Consider the following 20635-nt stretch of genomic DNA (forward strand, 5'->3'; position numbering starts at 1 on the left):
AAGGAAAAATTTATTCTACAGAAAGTACAGCCACTTAACAATATATAAAAAGAAAGGTAGAGAAAATTTCTGAAAATGCCTACATGGGGTTGTTTTCCTTTTTCAGTCTTTATAGATTATGTGATGATTCACTACCCAACTTACTTGACCTTTTTCAGGTGTGATTATTGAATAATTAAAAACTTTATTTTTCTGATTGTGTTGGCACATTCCTTCCATTTCCTCACTAGTGAGGCAGAGGCAGACTGATACCTTTGAGTTTAGGGCTAGCCTGGTCTACAAAGCAAGTCCAGGAAGGCAGGGCTACACAAAGGGAGAAGAGAAAAATTTTCATTTGTAGTTTAAAATTGAATAGAGAAACATTTCATTGTATATATGAAGCCTCTGTACTGAAAAGAAAAATTTTCTTATTCTTGCTTTCATAAACATTTTTTAAAAGTAAATTCCAATTGCAGATGGGGTGGACATATTTAATATTGTTCCATCTTGGCATAATACCTTAAGTTAAATATTATAATTCATTGAATATTTCCTTTTTATCTATGTAGATATTATGCCTGCATGTATGGCTTTCCTTCATGAATGTCTATGCATCATTGGCATGCAGTGTTTCAGAACACATAAAAGACATTGGACCCTCTGAATTTGTAGAGATTGTCCATGAGTCACAATGTTGATCCTGAGAACTCTAAGTCCTCACCAAGAACAAATGCTCTCTACCCCTGGTGTCCTATTTCTCAAATATCACTTCCTCTAGGTAGGAGGTTCCTTATATTAGTCTGTCCTTAAAGTACGTTTTCCCCCCATAGTTTAAAATGGCATCTCCTTTTCTCTAATACTGTATCCCTCACCTTCAATTTTTTTTTCTTGACAAATTCATGTCATCCTAAAAGCCGTCACCATGAATTTGTTGCCACACAGTTTCTAAAGGTTTCTTTCTCACTCTGTCTCTTCTAAAGTAAACTTGTCATAGGCCTGAGACTCAGTCAGCTAAGGACAGTGTCTGACATAAGGAAAGCACTGGTTGCTCTCTATTCAGTGCCTTATGGAACCAAGTCTCCATTTCTGTACTTGGTTAATTGCAATATGTTTGGCATTTGGCATATCATATGCCATTTAATTTTAGTTATTCTCTATGGGGTAGTAACTCTGTTTTTGGCACAGATGCTTCAGAATGGAAATTGATCCAAATAAGAGGCCATCCATACATAAATCAGCACTATAGGGATAGAAATAGAAAAAAAATCATTGTTGTGACAGCCTCTTTTCTTATTGGTGAGGAATATCTCTCTCAATAGAAAAAGCTCAAAGATGATAGTTTAGGACATCCAACGTCCTTTCCCTCTGACCTCCACATGTGGGAATGCACACATTTCCAAATGCCACAGAGACAGCACAGTGGCACTAATGTGTGTGTGTGTGTGTGTGTGTGTTTTATATATAATAGTAAGAAATATACACTTGGAAGACACTGGTTCCTTAATGACAGGTATGCTGTATTCTTCATTGCTGAATGTCAGTGTGTCATGCTTAGTCAGTATTAGCTGTTAGTGAAAGAACAAAGTTTCTGATGAGAATACATTTCCACTTATTTAGACACCAGCTCATGTTTTCCTCTGATATTACAACTCTCAAGATAAAACATCTTCCTGAAATTTGTCTTAATATGAGGTCTTACTCTTAGCATTTAGAACATGAATTAAAGCATCTCTTCATATTATTTTAGGAATCAATGAGTAAGAGTTAACTCAGCAGAGGAGATACTAAAACTATTATCTAGAACTTTGCAGTATTCCCTCTAAATATCTCCTCTTGCCTTACCACGGAAGTGCCTTTATCTTTTTCAGACCTCACCATGTGCCTCTCTTTAGATGTTTTGTACAGAATCAAATGAAGTATGCAGGGCAATTAGGGTTCATTAGTGACCGTAGGCCCTCCTGCTTGAACTCTTGGCAACTGTTTCTGATCACTGCCCTCTGCCACTGCGACACAGCTGTGTAAAGGGATTTTGTCTGGCTGCATCTGCTTTCTACGGTGTGCAGCTCCTACCAGCACAGTGAACATTTTAGCTACCACTTGCTTACTGCTTTCTTCTCATTAACCCCTCTTTCCCAGGATGTCTTTGCATACCTCAAACAACAAGTGTATCTGCATCGACCTTGTCTGCCAGTTCAGCATCATCCACTATCAACCACTGACTAATAGCAATAACAAAAATATCACAAATCATTTTTCTTCACAATCCCCCAGCATTTCTAGGCCAGGCTTAATTATAGAAATATTAAATTCATGTATTAAAAGTTGATTAAAATTTCTATTAATAGGGTATTTTAGAAATCACCACCAAATATCATCCTATGAGTATACTATGAAGTATCCTATCTAAAATCAATTGTGTTTCATTCTTACAAAATATTGGGGGATGTAACTTATCTTCATCTGTACTGCTTAAGTGATTCTGATGATGCACAGTTCACATTTATATCAGGGAGAAATACAGCCCTGTTATTAGATTTACTTAGTTTTCTATAAGATCTTATCCCTCCCTGTGGGAGAAGAAAAAGCTGTCCAGGCGGGCTCTGTATAAAACATGTCTGCATCATGGTGCATTTGGAGGACAGAATGAATTTGAAGTCCAAGTTTAGCTGAGTACGAATCTTGGATAGTTTCACTGTTATCCAGAAGTTGTAAAAGCTAGTATTGAAGCGTTCTGTCAACTGACAACAGGATGCTGAACTTGTAAAGACGAAGGAACAAAAAGAATGATTCATTTCTCAAACAGATATTTGTTACATTCAGCTAAGTCCTTGGATATCAGAACAAAGTGAGAGCAAATGGGAGAGAACCACCCAGCAATATGTTTTAGAAGTTGGTTAACAGCTTGCTAGAATCAAAAATCACTGAAAGAAGAGAGTCACACACAATACAGTTAGAGACAAGGCCCAGCAGTTCTAAGGTCTCCACGTAGCTCTGCTCATTCCCAGCTGGTAAGAGCAGTCTGAAATGGCAGACAGAGGTACGCTGGAACTGAGCCATCTGTGGTTCCTGTGAGCCTTGGGATTTTATGAAACTAAAAAACTAAGCAGGAACATGAACCTGTGAATCCACCTCAGATGTGCCATAAAACCTAAAGACAGAACCCAAGACAGGTGCTCAGAATGGACCCAAGGATCCCATCCGCTCAAGCCTTCTGGGGACCTGGTGTCTTTAACAACATCCTGTTGGGAGTGCAGACATTACCATGACCTATCCAATATCCTGGGGATCCTAAATAGAGACCTTATGTCACTCATTCCCAACTGCTGTGTTCGGTTGGGAACTATTGCGGCCAGCAGTTCCTAGTCTTCCTATCTTCTTACTGGCTTTTCACCTTTATATCTTACCTAACAGTGGCTGCTGTGTTTCTTCTATTCAGTTAGGATATTTTACCATCATCAAATGTCTAGAGGTTAGAGTGGGCTGGGCTGTGCATATACAAAAATTGTCATTAGCATCCCCAGCTGTGCCTACACAAGCATGATCCTTTTGACATTTCTCTCCTTGACTTCAGTTGAAGTCTTGTCTTAATGCTGATTTCCTATCTTCTTTCCTCCTAATCCACTGAGCCTAAATATGATACTGTGTACACCCACATCCTCCAAACAGTATATTTTATAATTCTATGCATTTAATTCAACTCTTATATTACTTGAACTTTTATATTAACCTCTTAGAACTATATCCCTTACTGTATGCTCAGACGTGTATATGCTTTCATAAGCAAATGCCAAGATTCTGTGACATATCTCTGTAATGAGCTTAACAGTGGCATTTTTAAAGTAGAAAACACTTAAAATTGTGCTTCAGGGAGAGTGCTCAAATATTTCTGGGACAAACATTGACGTATTTGCACCAGGTATAGCTGTACAAAGTGGAGAAATGTATTGCTAAGAGGCATGGCTGAAGAAAGGAAAACTCAAAACCACCTAATATCACAATCATTAGCACACTAGGGAAGCATATGTCTATGTCTTCCTGTGAACCATTGTAATCTACAAGTAATTTTAACAGAATAATACTTTTAATGACATTTTAATTTTTGTCATGTAAAAATTCTTGAGAAACCAGTATCATATATTTAGAGGTAAAAATGAGGTTAGTTTTTGTTTAAATTACTGCAACATAGTGGGTTATATATGTGATAAACAATTGAATATTTCTAACCTTAGGAATGTATTCTCATTCTTTTATTGTTCTTACTCCCTGTTCTCAACTGCTTAAAACATTCTTCATGAGAGAAATTAATATCAGCCATAAATATATCTTTAATTCATATAATTGAGGTATATAGTAGTGGCGGTTATTAGGTTAATTATCAAGGTATTTGTTTTTCTGAAAAGTACATGGTTGACTCCAGTAGAATTTCAGGAACCTTGCTTTCTAGAAAATATTACTGAAATGTCCTGGGAAGAAGTTGCCAATGGATTTCCCATGCAGAGGAAATATGAAGTGTTGTAGTTACAGGTACATGGACCATGAAAAATAAGGAATTCAATCTTGGCTTTTTGACTAAATAGTGCAGATATTGATTACGGTACTGGAAAGCAGGTTAAATACTCCAATTGATTATTTAGAGAATTTAAGAAAATATTATAAGTTTTCATGCCATCTTCTGTATAAGGCATGGTGATTTACTCCCTTCTGTGGTTTTGTATTAAGATACTGAAGGGATGAAAAAATATGCCTAATATTGCAAATTCTGTATGTCACCTCTATGTGTTACCTGCATAATTTCTGCATGTTTGCCTTAGGACAGTTACTATATGGTGTAGTATTTTAGCTCTTTGTGGATAAGCACATTAGTTCTAAGGAGAGGGATATGTGGTAAAGTTGGACATTCTTTACATAGAAAAAGCATGTACCTCCAAAAAGAGCTTTAGCTGATGATTCTGGCATTGCAGACGTTATGAGAAAATATGACTTCAGAGGTTACCTTTCTGCCATTGCTTTTCCACAGCAATGGCCTGTCAGAGGCTCTGGCTTTGTAAATGGCTGGAGCTGGCAGCCCACCATCACTTACGGGCAATTAGGTCTTCATTACAAATTAATGAAGTGGTAATTGCTCCCTGCAACCTTCCTAGTGAAAAGCATGCTGCTGTTGTTTGCATTATCTTCAGGCAATTCATAATTCTCTATTCGAGAACTTGTGATAGCTTGCCAAATTAAACTACAATAAGAATTTCATAATTAAAGTCATATTTTACATCAAATTATGAAAATCTCTGCAGAACATGCTGTTTGAAGTTCGGCCACATATGGCTTATCGTAAAAAAAAAAAAAAAGATTTGCAAAGGATTCATTGATCAAAGTAAACATTCCTTTATTTTTATGAGGAACATTAGATTTAAAAATTTTTTTTTTCAATTCACAATGGCATGATCTAACTCTATAAAGACACAGAACATTCAGAGCGGAGTTCCTATTTAGTGTAGAACACTACGACACAACATTCATATCTGACAACAGAGGTTTTAGGAACACCGAGTGCAGGCATTTTCCCTTATAAAATTAAAGGCATGTTGTAAGTTTCCTTTAGCTATAGCTTGATGGCTATAGATGCTTTGGCATGAAATCATCTAGTTCCTTCGTATGAGGAACCAAAAAGTCCTTTGTATGAATTTACTCTTAAAAGATTCGTATGCAAGCCATATATGCAATGAATGTTTGAGATGTTCTTGGAGATGATATTTAGTTACGGTGATTAGGTTGTTTGTTTTAATTGATCTCAATTGTGAGGAGGTTTGGGAGTCACAGGACAATTGGTTTTCATCCTGGGGACTGAACCAAGGTCATGAGCATTGGTGGCAAGCACCTTCACTTGAAGAGCCCCCTCAACAAATCTTAAAAATGATTATAAAAATATAATGCGGGTATTTACTTTCCTTATATAAGAGACAAACATCTATGTTATTTCTAAAGTAGTCTACAGTACTACCAGTATTTTGAAGGTATTGTGGTTATCACAATGAAGTTAAGCCATTGTTTTCTCAAGAAAGTTCATGCTCATACTTCTACATTCATCTTAGAATGTATTAAAAAGAGCTTCTGCTGTGTGCTCCGATTGTTTCATAATATTGTGGGCATGAAAGAAAAGAAAATAATTCAAATTGTGACTCTCACACTTGCAAGGTGTGCAAATATTTTCTGACAATTTAAGCATCCTAAAATAAATGATTTGTATTGCTTCACTTACACTTAAACGTTAAATAATAGTCTTCATTTTTCCTTTTATTATAAATACCTATTTTTTTTACTGTAGTATATCCTGATTATAATATTCCTCCATGTACTGCTCCCAGTCCCTTCCATACCCTTTCCATCTGGTTTCACCTCCTTTTTGTTTCTTACTAGAAGACAAACAGTAATGTAAAACACAATAAACAAAAGTTCTATATCAGAATTGGACAATACAAACAAAAGGGGAAAACCCACAAGAGAAGGCTCAAGAAACTGAGAACTCAGGACGTTCATAAAGTCATTAAACTAGAGCCATAAAGCCATCACATACATATGAAAAGCTTGTTAGGTTAAAAAAAAATTATATATATGTATATATATGCATGTGGTCATCAAATTGGCAATTTCTTCATAATTAGGGATTGGGCATATGCTCACTTCATTTACCTTTAGGAACCTATGTGCTGCGGGCCCACCCAGGCCCTGCACACACTACCCCAGTGTCTCAGAATCCCTATGTGCAACAATTATGTGCATCCAGAGGGCTTCATTTCTCAGTGTCCTACACCATCTCTTGCTCTTACTCTTTACCACCTCCAATTCCATGGGGGCTCTCTGTGCCCTGAGAAGGGGATTTGATGACATTATTTTATTTAGGACTGAGTGTTTCAAGGTCTTTTCCTCTCTGCATAATATCTAGCTGTGGGTCTCTGTTCTTGTTTCCACCTGCTGCTAGAGGAAACTTCTCTAATGATGGTACAAGGACTGATCTATGAGTATAAACACATATTATCACTACTTTATTTTGCTTGTTTTAGAATCATACTATTTGATTTTATCCTAGGTTCCTAGGATTTCTAGTGTCAAGCTCATGGACACTCAAGCAGTGTCAGGTACACATTCTACTTTGTGGAGTATGCTTTCGGTCAAATCAGGTATTGGTTGATTACTCCTACCAACTCTGTAGCAGAATTGTCCTAATGTACCTTCTAGGCAGGAAGCCATTGTAGATCAAAGGGTTTGAGGCCAGGTTGGTGCTTATGTTTCTCCTTTGGTGTCATGCAGATAATTTTCCTGAACCAAACAATAGAATGGAGGGGCAATGGATCTATGTGGGTACCACCTCTCCTTCTCCTTCTCCCATGGGCTGTGTAGGTGCCTGTCATCAGAAATAAAGCTTTGCCATCAGAATTTGAAAAGAAGCCTTTAATATTAACAACAAATTGGATTTCTCGGGTGTCTTACAGGGGCTCCTTTAGCTAACAACTCAATTAAGTTGAAATCAGATGTCTGTATTAGAAACTATCTTTGATGAACACTCGGGGCTCTATCTCCCCTATATATATATATATATATATATATATATATATAGTTTTAGGGATCTTCTACTATACTAGGTTTCCATACTAATCCTCACATCTTCAAATGACCGTTAGTTGGAATTGTTCTCACATATTCATTATTTGATCCCTTCTTCTATGACCTTCTCTAGTATATCTTTTCATTTCTGTCTTCCTTCAGTCCATCCACAAATATGTGTTCAATTTTCCTTTCCTGGGGAGATCTATTTGTCTACTTCCAGATATTTATGCCTAACTTTTGTTGTTCTACAGACTGTGGCTTGGTGATCATTACTTAACAATGAATATTCACAAATAAGCAAATACATACCATATTTGTCTTTCTGTGTCTAGGTTGCCTCATTCAGGATGACTTTTCTCTAGTTCTATCCATTTAACTTTAAATTTCCTGATGAAAAAATTTTAATGCCTCAGTGCAAAATACCCTATTTTCTTCATTTTTTTGGTGTGGGAGAACTAGGTTATTTCCAGTTCTGGGCTTTTATGAATAGAGCTGTAGGGAACATATTTGAGAAAGTGCTCTTGTTCTAGAGTGAAGCATCCTTTGGGTATATGCCTGACATTAGTCCAAGTTGATCTTGAGGTAGAACAATACTTATCTTCCAAAGGAACCACATTATTGACTTCCACAGTGGCTGTGGAAGACAGAACATCACCAGCAATGACTGTTTTTCTTATTTCACATCCTTACCAAGATGAGGTGTCACTTGTTTTATTGATCTTGCCCATTCTAATAGCTGTAACATGATATCTCAAAGTAGTTTTTATTTGGATTTCCCAGATGTTGAACATCTCTTAAAGTCATTCTCAGCAACTCGAGTCTCCTTATGAGCATTCTCTGTTTATTTCTGTGTTCCATTTTCAAATTGTGTTATTTGTTTACTTGACTTCTAGTATTGTGTTTATACATTTTGTATATTAGTCCTTTAATGAATGTGTACTTAGTTCAAACCTTTGCCCTTCTGTGGGCTGCTGCTTTATCCACATGGCAGTGTTTTCTTTGCCATACAGAAGTTTCTCATATTAATGAAGTCCCATTAAATAAATATTCATTGTTCATCTTAATAACCATACCAATGTTGTTCTGTTCAGAAAGTATTTTCCTGTGCCAGTGAATTCACTTTTTATTCTATTAGGTTTAGTATATCTGATTTTATGTTGAGATCTTTGAGCCATATGAGTTTTGTTCAGGATGGTATGTATATACTTTTACTTCTTCCTTTGAATCCTCTTGGTCTTTTCAGGTTTTTGTTGTTCATATGTTTTTTTTGGTGTGTGTATGTGTGTGTGTGTGTGTGTGTGTGTGTGTGTGTGTGTTGAGAGAGAAATTTAAGAACATATTATAATGAACACCATAGAATTGATCTCCAAGATTTAAAATTTCTTTAACTTTTTTTTCATTCTAAAAATCAAATAAGGGACTTTGTTCATTATTGACAAGATTCTACTATGGACCCACATGCCTAGCACTAATAATAATTTCTTATGGTTTTTGACTCATTTTTGACATCTTTATAAATTACATGAAAATTAATGTTTCATTCATTTCTCAGTAGTCTTTTTAATGGAGTATTACAAATATGAATAGCTCAAAATTTAGTAATTATATTCTAGAATAAAAGTCTACATTTGTCCTAGAACAACAGATCCATTAGACTGACAAATAAATTGTAACAAAATTATGATTGAAACATTGGTCATCATTCATTCAAAGTTTTATATGGTCAAATGTTCAACTTCATATAATGACTTATTACATGGCCTTTTCTTAAATTTCTAAAAATCTTGCAGTATAAGGCAAATGTATTCATTCATTTATGAATTATTTTGGGTCACTGAATTTACCAAATCTTGCCGATAACAAACACATCTTAGAAGTGCATAGCATAGAAACCGCTTCGTGTTTATGCTGTATTTCTTGTGATACCTTGGCTCTCAGCATGTGTTGGCCATCACTCCACTTACATCACTAATTCTGCCTCTCTTTTTTGCTTTGACACTTCAGTGGGAAGAAATCAGTGGCGTTGATGAACATTACACACCGATCAGGACTTACCAGGTGTGCAATGTCATGGATCACAGCCAAAATAATTGGCTGAGGACAAACTGGGTACCCAGAAACTCAGCTCAGAAGATCTATGTGGAGCTAAAGTTCACACTGCGGGACTGTAACAGCATTCCATTGGTTTTGGGAACTTGCAAGGAGACCTTTAACCTGTACTACATGGAGTCTGATGATGATCACGGCGTCAAATTCCGGGAGCATCAGTTTACGAAGATTGACACCATTGCCGCTGATGAAAGTTTCACTCAGATGGATCTTGGGGACCGCATTCTGAAACTCAACACTGAGATTAGAGAAGTGGGGCCAGTCAATAAAAAGGGGTTTTATTTGGCCTTTCAAGATGTTGGTGCTTGTGTAGCCTTGGTGTCTGTGAGAGTGTACTTCAAAAAGTGCCCGTTTACCGTGAAGAATCTGGCTATGTTTCCAGACACAGTGCCCATGGACTCCCAGTCCTTGGTGGAGGTTAGAGGCTCTTGTGTCAATAATTCCAAGGAGGAGGATCCTCCCAGGATGTACTGCAGCACAGAAGGCGAATGGCTCGTCCCCATTGGCAAATGCACTTGCAATGCTGGATATGAAGAACGAGGGTTCACATGCCAAGGTAAGAGCGTTCTCCTTTCTTTATAGTTGAATTTGTCTCCTGTGAGTTTATTTATTATAAAGTAATGAAAATGAATTAATCTGATCTGCTCTCACTGGACAGCACAGCGAGGCTCTGAATGAGCAGTCAATTCATATGCTAAATTACCCCATTGATGTGTTGATTCATGATCTGTTGTGAAATATTAATGGGTATAACTCTTGATTTCCAGGCTGCACCCTGGAGAGGTGTCATATGTGATCTTTTTTCATTGTATTTTAATTCATTTAGTTAGTTTAGAGGATGCATACCTACCATGGTACATTAGAATTAATGTATTAAGGCTGTTTAAGGAAGTGAGATCTTTTGTTAAGATTTTAATCCTGGTTATCAAACTCAGGTTACCAGTGAAGTAGGCACCTTTAGAGGCTGAGCCATCTTCCTGGTACAGTGTGTCTTTTTTGATGTTTGCTTGTTAGCTAATGATGGATGGTGGTCTGAGTGCAGCAACTCAAGTAGAATACATCTGCTTTTTTTTTTTTACATAAAAGGTGAAAACATATTTGGTACTCAGCTAAATTAATTATAACAGAATTAGATATTATGGTGATTATAATTTGTTTCATTTATTCGATAATGTTTTTGTAATATTTAGAATGTATGTTGGGTTCCTCAATAAAAGTTGGCTGCTAAGAAGATGCTTAAACATCACAAGAAAACCATTTTATTTAAAAATCCAAGGCTGATGTATTTGTATTTGCTTTTTGTGGTATTATTTGTTGTTGTCCGGTGAGGAGAGAATATGAAGTCCCATGGATAGGGAAGCAGGAAGACTCTGGTGAGAAGTTGGGAAAATATAATAAATATTGTATTAAAAATAAAGACATTTTAAATATTCTAAATTGTAAATAGATTATCTGTCCCCAATATTTTATTTTTCTATTAACTTAGACATTAAACATAATTTTCTTGAGCTTATATAATGTGTATTTTATGTTTTAAATAATACTAGAAAACCTGAATTTTGGCATCAATCTGAGTTTTTAAAAAAATGTGTATTAAATATAAAATGACTAACATATTTTTCATATAAAATTATACATACATCAAACATGTTGGATTATAATCCTGTTACAATCAAATTTTCAGTATGTAATTAGGTAAAGTTTGTGAGCAAGAGGACGCTGAAAGTATTAATTACATTGAAGGCTACAGTATAGAGGAAAATATTAGTTTGCAGTCATGTGGCATTTGTTCATTTTCACGCTTTCATCTGCTGTAGACTCTCTTTAGAGAAACGTCTGTCACTCAGTTTATGAGTGTTCAGCAGTCACCATTCAGAAGTCCATGTGAAGAAATGATGCACCCTGGTCTCAGGAATAGTAACCAGTGCTCCTAACCACTGAACTATTCTTCTAGCCACTGTTTGCATTTAGGAATTTTTTTAAGCTAATGCATCGTTCTAACCTTTATTTTTGTTTTGTATCTCATAGCTTCAGTTTACATCTTAGTGCAGTTGTGTTGACATGAGATAGGCAAACAAAGGGTTGGACCCAAAGACTAAGGTCTCAATGTTAGCCACAGTGCATTCTTTTTTTGCCTAATGGTGACAGAAAAGGAGAAATTGAAGTGTATATATTTTATGGGTGTGGCTGAAGAAAAGGTCTTAAAGCATTTGCACAAAACAATGAGGAGAGCAAATATGAGCTTCATATGCATCTCTTTATTTCTGATGTCACTTTTTGTCTTCAGAATTTTAAGAATGATTTGTTACTTTAAAAAAATCACCTTTGGGTTCAGGAAGCTATGTCTGGGTGGCAACTAATAAAATCTGGATTTACATATTGTTGAGAAACTTATACCTGTGAAACAGTCTGTGAAACGCAATTCAGTACGTGTTCCTCTCTTTACTTCCACTTTCTATTTTATTATTATTCTACTAGTGCAATATAAGAATATGCTAGACACAGGAGAAATGTAGAAGAATAAATCATCAGATCTACTTTCCAGGAGCTCACAGTCGACTTAGATTTTAGAGAAGCATAAATTAATGATATTAGTAGAAGGCAGACAAATAAGTCTTCTGTCCTGTGCACAATGAGTCTTGACAATATATTAGAGGAAGACATTCATATTAAAGATTTCAGAACTAAACATAAAATTGCTAATTGTGGCTTTATGTTCTTTTCATACTCATACTTATTTGCTTACAAACTATTAAAATAGGAAGGAAAATAAAAGAGTTGTCCCTAGAGAATCTTCCATATTCCAGGAGAGCGAGCCCACATTTGTTACCACATCATTGTACTACAGAAGACACACGTCAATGGTTTTATGTCAGACCCTTTCACAGAACGGTTTTCAGAAACATTCAAATTTCACTTCTAAGCCATTTCCTACCGTAACTAATGTAGTATGCCAATTATTCCTTCTAATCTAGACAGTTAATTAGGATCCTTAAGGTTAAGTGATATGAATGACAAGAATGTGGCAGGACAATTACACCAATATAAAGGTTTTGTTTTTAATAAACACATCCATTAATTTTTAATAGAAACAAAATAGCAATCTCCAGAGCCTAAATTACTAGTATGGGATTTTTAGCGTACATAATTTATATTTTTATGACAATCCAGTTTTTATGTACTATTAAACATTATTAGATAGCATCATTTTGACCGTGGATTTAAATCAACCTTTACTGAGTCATTAAGATGTGCCAGCTTGCAGGGTGAACATTAGAAATAAAATCACAAATACTATCATTGACAAAATGTATATGTTAGGGCTGCAAAGATGGCTTAGTAAATTACAGTGTTCGCTGCTGTCCTTGCAAAGCTAGGTTTCAGTACCTATGATGGGTATACTATATCCTTTTGTCTACAGTATCAGGTCATTAGACTTCCTCTTCTAGCCTATTCATGCACATGTAGCATACGTACACACACACACACACACACACACACAGAGAGAGAGAGAGAGAGAGAGAGAGAGAGAGAGACAGAGAGAGAGAGAGAGACAGAGAGAGAGACAGAGAGAGAGAGAGAGAGACAGACAGAGAGAGAGAGAGAGAGAGAGAGAGAGAGAGAGAGAGAGAAAGAGAAACTCCTGAAATTAAAATGTATTTACATTTGTCTTGTCTTAAAAAAAATGTCCATCAGTGCCTAGGAGAGAAAATAGAAATAGAAAAACCCATTAGAAACATAAATGACATATAGCTCAGCGAGTCCTTCCATCCCAGTTCTCTGCAGACAAAGCAGGTCAGTTGTGATAACTATGAAGTCAGACAGAGTTACTCTGTGTGTTTCAGATTAGGCTGGGCTGTGTAATGAGATTTTGTCTCAAACTTAAAAGGACAATAAAATCAATTAACAAGGACTCTGGAATGTGATCTATTGGTGCTACTATAAAAAAGAGATTGGTGAGGAAGAAAAGTTATAAGATATCCAAACTCGCAGCATTAGGGTGCAATATTATGTGGCCAATCTTTCTTCTTTTCCCCTTTTATTGGCAAGTCTGAAAAAAAAAGATTCTTTTCTCATACAATATATCCTGATTATAGTTACCAATCTCTCCATTTGCCCACTTCGTCCCCTCACATATCCTCTTTGATCAATTTCCTTTTGTCTTTCTGTATGAACAAAGAACTTTCTTGTTTCATATCTTGTCCTTGTCCCTTTGGGAGGGTCCAAAAGATGAAGTCCAGGAAAGCTGAGAAAATCATGCACCTCATAGTTCAGTGGTTGTTCAGAGGCAGAAAATAAGACAGGAAGAACATATTGACAATAAAAGCAACTTTTCAAAAATCGTTTGCCAAGCAAAGTATGAAAATAAAATTTATATTCCAGAGAATAACAAACACTTACTACATTTAATGAGGAGATTGATGGATATATGAAGCACAAGCCTCAGCATAAACCTTTGAGGACTAGGGGAGGATGCGGAAGGAAGGTAATAACTCACACAACAACTGGGCTTCTCAGAAACTCTTCTAGAGACCCAGCTCTGTTCAAGTCAGCCAGGACTCACATTTAACAGATGAAGAAACTGTTACATCTCTTTTCATGTGCAATGGATGAAATTTAAGTCTTGCCTGGACCTCATTCTAGTATTAAGATAAATTACTACCTCAGAGCTAGAATGTTATTCTACTACACGCAAGGCTTGGCTTTAACCCAAGCACTACAAACTAATAAAAATAAAAATAAAGAAATAATTAAAAATTAATGAATTTAAATACACTAAATATAAAATAAATTTGTAAATTAATATATTTTTCTTGTAGCATTTAGTTTCCTCTTACAATTATATTCAGCACATATCTTCACCAGCTTTTGGGCAATTTCTCAAATCTTGCATTGATTCCAAGGAAACACTATGGTCCTTTTGTCTGTTTTCCTTTTTTAATCCCTGCTAATGAATTGTATTATCTGCAACTGTTTTATTATGAAAAAAGAAAAGAGAATGCTGATGGATTCTTATATGGTCAATTAATTGCATTTGTGGTAGATACCAGGACATTGCTATAAATACTCCTGTTAATTAAAAATTTGTTTAGACTAATTGTACCAAGTGCCTTATTAATGTCACCGAGGCATCTGTTGCTCTGTTCTGTATCTACAAGCTCATTGTAGAATGTTAACTTTGTTCTGTGATCTGCTACATCAGATGCTTAATAGAAAAGTGTGTTTCATAGGATATTCCAAGACAGCTAGGCTTTTTATGACTGTTCAAAATTATTTTCTCTACTGATGACTTAAGATACAAACTTTCCCTCTTGCCTCTTTTCTGTGCCAGCTCAGAAAGTCTTAGAGCAGCTGTCAGGTTTCAAGTAACTGGGTGATTTAAGGATTCATTTTGCTGATTAGAAGAAACTCGAAAGTAAAGACTTCACTGGAATATTTTTAGTGCTTTTTGAGTCCATGCGCACAGCCATAGGCACTGTCTAGAACTTCAAAATGCTTTGATACTTGAAAAAATATGAAAAATGCAGTCCCATAATTTCCAAAGAGGAATATCCTTGAGGAGAAACGCTATAAATATCTCTTTTGACACTGTGTTCTCAGAATTGAGCAAAGACTGAGCAGATTCTCAACTTCAGGCTGATAGGATGAAAATAACTGTGTTTTCTGTCAACTGAGCAGTGTTCCCATGTGAGTCCTCAAGAGAACTTTGTTCATACCATTTATTGTAAACCTTCTAGGATATTTTTAAAATTACACAAATAAAGCTTTGGTTTTACTTTGTTTGAGCACTTTCTCTGTTAGGCAAGATTGATGTATAATTATTAAAACGTAGAATCATCTAAGCCAGGGCAGGAAGAAATTTGAATATTTTAGGAAGAAATAATGACATCATTTGAAATAATTTAATCTTATATATTTTGATGAGTGTTTTATTTTCTACAAAAATCAATCACTGCTAAACTTATTTGTATATACAACGAAGAACTAGTATCTTTTGAAAACTTTTCATACTTGCAAATTTTATTCATGTTTGCTTGCAGAGTTCCCAATAACAGCACTGGTGCTTCCTCTATTTAATTTTTAACACAGGAATTAACTTATGTAGAACTGATGTCTTTAACTTGAATTATTTACATTATTCCTCTTTTTAAGATGGTAGCTTCCTACTTTTATTTTATATTTAATATTTACAAAAACATATTTTTCTCAATTCAGTCAGTTTATTTTTGCTGTTAGTAACTAATAATATAAATAAGTTTTCAAATAACAAAATAAAAAGATGTTATTATAGCTTAGTAATAGCTGTAACTTGATTCTGTCCAGGATCATATGACTTCTGACAAATTTATATAAAAAGTTATTGAAATATTAACTTGAAGCTTAAAATTCACTTAACCTGTATTTGTTGTTTCACTTTTATTGAATTGTTCTAGTTAGTTAAAGGTTCTTTTTACCAGCAAGTGAGGTAGAAATGTGACTTGTTAATTTTGTAACAAAACAGTCTGATAATCTGACTAGTCATCGACAAATAGAAACACCATGATATAACTAATGAAGATCTTGCTTTTCTCACTATATAATGTTCAGCAGTTTATTAAAGATAACATCATTATTGTCACCTATCAGCATCTTTGATATACATTTCGCCTTTCTTCCCCATTTCATTACTTGAATAGTAAGATAACCCCCATTTGGTATTTTTTTTTTTTTTTTTGTTAGCTCTTAATGGTCTTGACAAGTAAAATATTATCAATGGATTTATTTAACTAAGCATTTATTATCATCCCATCATTATACAGTTTCCATCAAAGAGCATGGTTTTCCTTTCAGTAGAAATTTCATTTTTGCCTGGGGATATGGCTTAATATACAGTTCATGAGTAGCATGGGCTGCTAGAGTCAGAGGGTTCTGAGTTCATCCCAGAGAGATGAAGAAGTTAGGGGGGAGAGAGAGAGAGAGAGGGAGAGGGAGAGAGAGAGAAGGAGAGAGAGAGAGAGAGAGAGAGAGAGAGAGAGAGAGAGAGAGAGAGAGAGAGAGAGAAAGAGAAAGGACAAAGACACAGAGTGACAAAAAGACAAAGACAGACAGACAGACAGAGACAGAGACAGAAAGATAGAGACATAGACAGAGACAGAAAACACACAGAGGAGACAGAAAGAAAGAGGGAGACAGAGTCAGAGACAGTGAGACAGAGATAGAGAGAGAGACAGAGAAAGAAAATGAGAGCTCAATTTTAGTCCTACAAAAGTTATTCTACTTAACCTTGGATAATTTTCTCTGCTGTTAACGTTAATGTTATTTTTAAACTTACTCTAGAAAATTCTATACAAATACGCAATATATCTAAACTATCACCACTTTCACAATTCCTCTAGCCCACCCCACTATCTCTTTACCACCTTCATTTCATTTTGTTAGTTTTTCACCTTAAATACCAGTCACTCTGTAATTATCTCATATATTATTTGATCCACTGCCATTTTTTGCATAGTATGAGCCTTTTCAATGAATTATTCTAAATATTTTATAAATTAATAGATGGAAATTTTTATTGTCCATTCAGAAACCGAGATTTGAAATGATATGATATAGTCTTATCATAAAAAATAAGCAAGTATGTTTAAAATGTGATTAAAATATGTTACAATGGGCAAGATATTAATGTTCAAAAGCACTAATACTATTTTTAAAGCATGCTTCTCTCATAGCCTGTGCTGTTAAAGAGGTTGGTTGGACATAAGGTCTTTGCTTTGAAGGAATTTTACAACTCAGACATCATGAAGACAAGGGCACATGTTTTGAAGGGATCGATTTGACTGTGGGAGAAAGCCTTACCTTGTTTTGTTTATTCTACATGCACAGTCAGAATCCATGAAATACTGTAAAAATAGTGAAGAAATTAAATGTTATGGGAAGTATGTGCCATAATATCTCACATGAATAAATACGTAATCTACAGAAAATATTCGATCAAATTATGTCACTGTACTACCTAGAGAGTAATCAAGGAAAACCCTTTGTAAATAGAGAATAGTAGCAGAGGAGTATAATTGATTTATGATTTCTTATGGTATCAAGATTTATCTTTTGAGTCTTGCTAATGACAAACAATATAAATTTTATGCTTATAGGTGTATCCTTAGGATATTAGAAATATATGTGAGTTCTTTTTTCTTTATAGATTACAAATCATATTTTTAAAGTAGTCAGAGATAATTTAATTGCAAACATATGTAGTAGGTGCACAACCATGGTATACTTGAGAAAGTGAAGCTTAATGTAGCTATTCAAATACTTCATACTACTCAAGGATTAGCAATGTACACTACAAATAATCTTAAAATTTTGTAGGAATTCTACAAATGTTAGGAACATTAAACACAACTTTTAAAACGTTTTCATTTGGTTCTATATTCTCTCTGTATGTCTCTCTATCTCTGTCTCTCTGCCTTTCTCTGTGTGTCTCTGTGTGTCTCTGCCTCTACCCCCCCACCCCTGTGTGTGTGTGTGTGTGTGTGTGTGTGTGTGTGTTTGTGTGTGAGTGTGCAAGGTGCACCTATAGAGGTCAAGAACAAATTGCAGAAGTTGTTTCTCACTGACCACAATGTTTGTTGCAGCAACAGCGCTTGGTTCATGAGGCTTGGCAGCAATCACTTTCTCTCTGGGCTGCTTCTTGAGGGTTAGCTTTAAATACATAATAATAAACTACATAAACTCAGAGATAAAAGTGATAACATAACTCTTCTTTATTCCAACCTGTAAATGATAATAAAGGTCTCTATGTAAGCATTTTCTTGATATCTAATATAGAACACAAAATTTCCTATGAAATAAATGTAGGGCAATTGCTCTTTGAGTAAACCTAGCTTCTGTTTTGTTTATTATTATCACCTCTTTTATTGTAATCACTGCTGCTATGGTTGCTATTAATAATATGTAAAGTTCTCAGAGCTTTCAGAGGCTCTTTATGTCCTAGGATTCAAAGGTGTAAGTAGTAACTGAATTAAATCTTTATTAGTAAATGTGTGACCTTTTGAAAGCATTTTATTTGAGTCATGAACCAAACACACAGGAACAGTATTCTCTGTGGGCAACCTATATGATGAAAAATCTCTGCAGTTTAGAATTACTGGAAATAAATTGTTTCCATCACATAACTTCCATTTATTTCCAAAGGACATCCAATTTTTTTGCATAACACTGTCTGAATATTTGTAAGATATAAACTCATCTCTAATGGATTTGACCTCTCCAAGGAAAAGTATATATATATCAGTTCTTATTGAGAACCCAAATAGTGGCTATGTTCAGTATAAAAAGAGAGGTATCTTAATAAATAGTGTTTTATCTAATAGTTCATGAAAGTGTCACAGTAATTTTCAATTAAATACACTGTAATGGTAACAAGTTTTGAAATGTCTTTGTTTTATCTTAATCTGCTTCACATGAGTGACTTTCTATAGTTCTAATGTGCTGAATGCCATTTTTTTAAGTATGTTTTATTAAGTGTATGCCCTATTTGTCTTCTGTAAGGGACATATGAATTTTATCTGTTGCCTCTTCTAACTATTCAAGGTTTATGAAGAATCAAATATTCTAAATCATGAAGATCAAATGTTGTAAATCATTTGAAACTCATGCAACAATTATAGACACAGGTCAATAAACACACTTTCCAATTTATTGAAGTTTAAAATGAACTTTTTCCAAAGTGAGAGAAATCAAATAATGTGAAAATTACATGGGAAGCTGTGTCCTTTCCCTTCAGGTTTTTGGATTCTGTGAGACGTGTTGATAAGTGTTTTCCAAAGGCTGCTTTTGTCCATCCTGGCTCACCAAATGCTTCCACCTTGGCTCCAGTGGTTTCTCGTCCTCAATTCCGCATGTGTTTAGAGTTTTGACGGTCCCTCAGTGGTTACAGAGTAGAATCTATAAGAGCTAATGAGGGTTAACCTTACAGCTGTGGCAGCTGACATTGAACATTAATAGAGAACAATTGTCACTAGAAGGGTAACTTTGGATAACATTTGCTAAGGGTTTTTTTTTTTTCAAGTAAGAACCACTTGGAAAATATGAGGTGCTTGCTAAGAAGGCAGTGCGCATGCTCTTCTGCTGTGATGACGCATCTTTCAGGAAGTGGATAAAACATCCTGTTTACAGGTCATACTGTAGTCAACAATGGGTGTATGATTTAGGAACATATCATTAAAAATGGAATTTGATTATGTTTTCATTGCCAGCAATGCAGTGTGGATCTGTTGCTCTTCTATCAGAACACAGTTCTGTTTCTAATCAGACATATCAGTGAGAGGAGACCTGAGCATCTCATAAAGATGTAGAACTCAGAACCAACCAAACATCAGATAATAGACTTTGTATCATACAAATAGTCAAGGAATATGGAGATGGTTTAGTGTGTAAGAGTGCTTGTTATGAATATATGGGGACCTGGCTTCAAATCCCAGCACCTACTCATAAAGCCTGACCTCATTGAATGTACCTGAAACCTTAGTGCTATGGGAATAAAAGCAGGAGATGAGAGCTCAAGAGACTGTCTCAAAGGTATAAGGAAAAGATGGAGAAAAACTGCCTTAATCAGTTTTCTATTGCTGTGAAAAGTCACCATGACTATGACAATGCTCATTACAAAAAGCAATTAATTCTGGATTGTTTGCAGATTCAGAGGTATGGTTCATAATTCTTCTGACAGGGAGCTTTGTGGGCAGCAAGATATGAAGGCACACAGGCAGACATGATTACCAAGAGTTTAGCATCAGTATGTGAAGGCAGCAGAAAGAGAGAGACCCTGTCCTGGAATGAGCTTTTGAAATCTCAAAGACCAGCATCTAGTGACATTCTTCCTCCACGAAGGCCAGAAATATTAATTCCTTTCAGTGGTGCCACTCAGTAACAATCTATGATCCGATGAGGGCCATTCTCATCAAAC

General features: G+C 35.3%; 1 protein-coding gene across 2 annotated transcripts in view; it reads left to right on the forward strand.

The window, feature by feature from the left end:
* The window catches only part of EPHA3 (EPH receptor A3), a gene marked incomplete at both ends in the record, with an annotated part of 288133 nt that overhangs the window by 72819 nt on the left and 194679 nt on the right, over positions 1-20635 (forward strand). For both annotated transcript variants that reach the window (XM_080919002.1, XM_080919003.1), the window contains one exon: positions 9583-10243. In XM_080919002.1, the coding sequence (XP_080775128.1) occupies positions 9583-10243 (661 nt within the window). The remainder of the gene's footprint in view (positions 1-9582; positions 10244-20635) is intronic.

Source organism: Micromys minutus (assembly GCF_963924665.1).
Source record: "Micromys minutus genome assembly, chromosome: 7".
In the NCBI taxonomy this organism is placed as follows: Eukaryota; Metazoa; Chordata; class Mammalia; order Rodentia; family Muridae; genus Micromys; species Micromys minutus.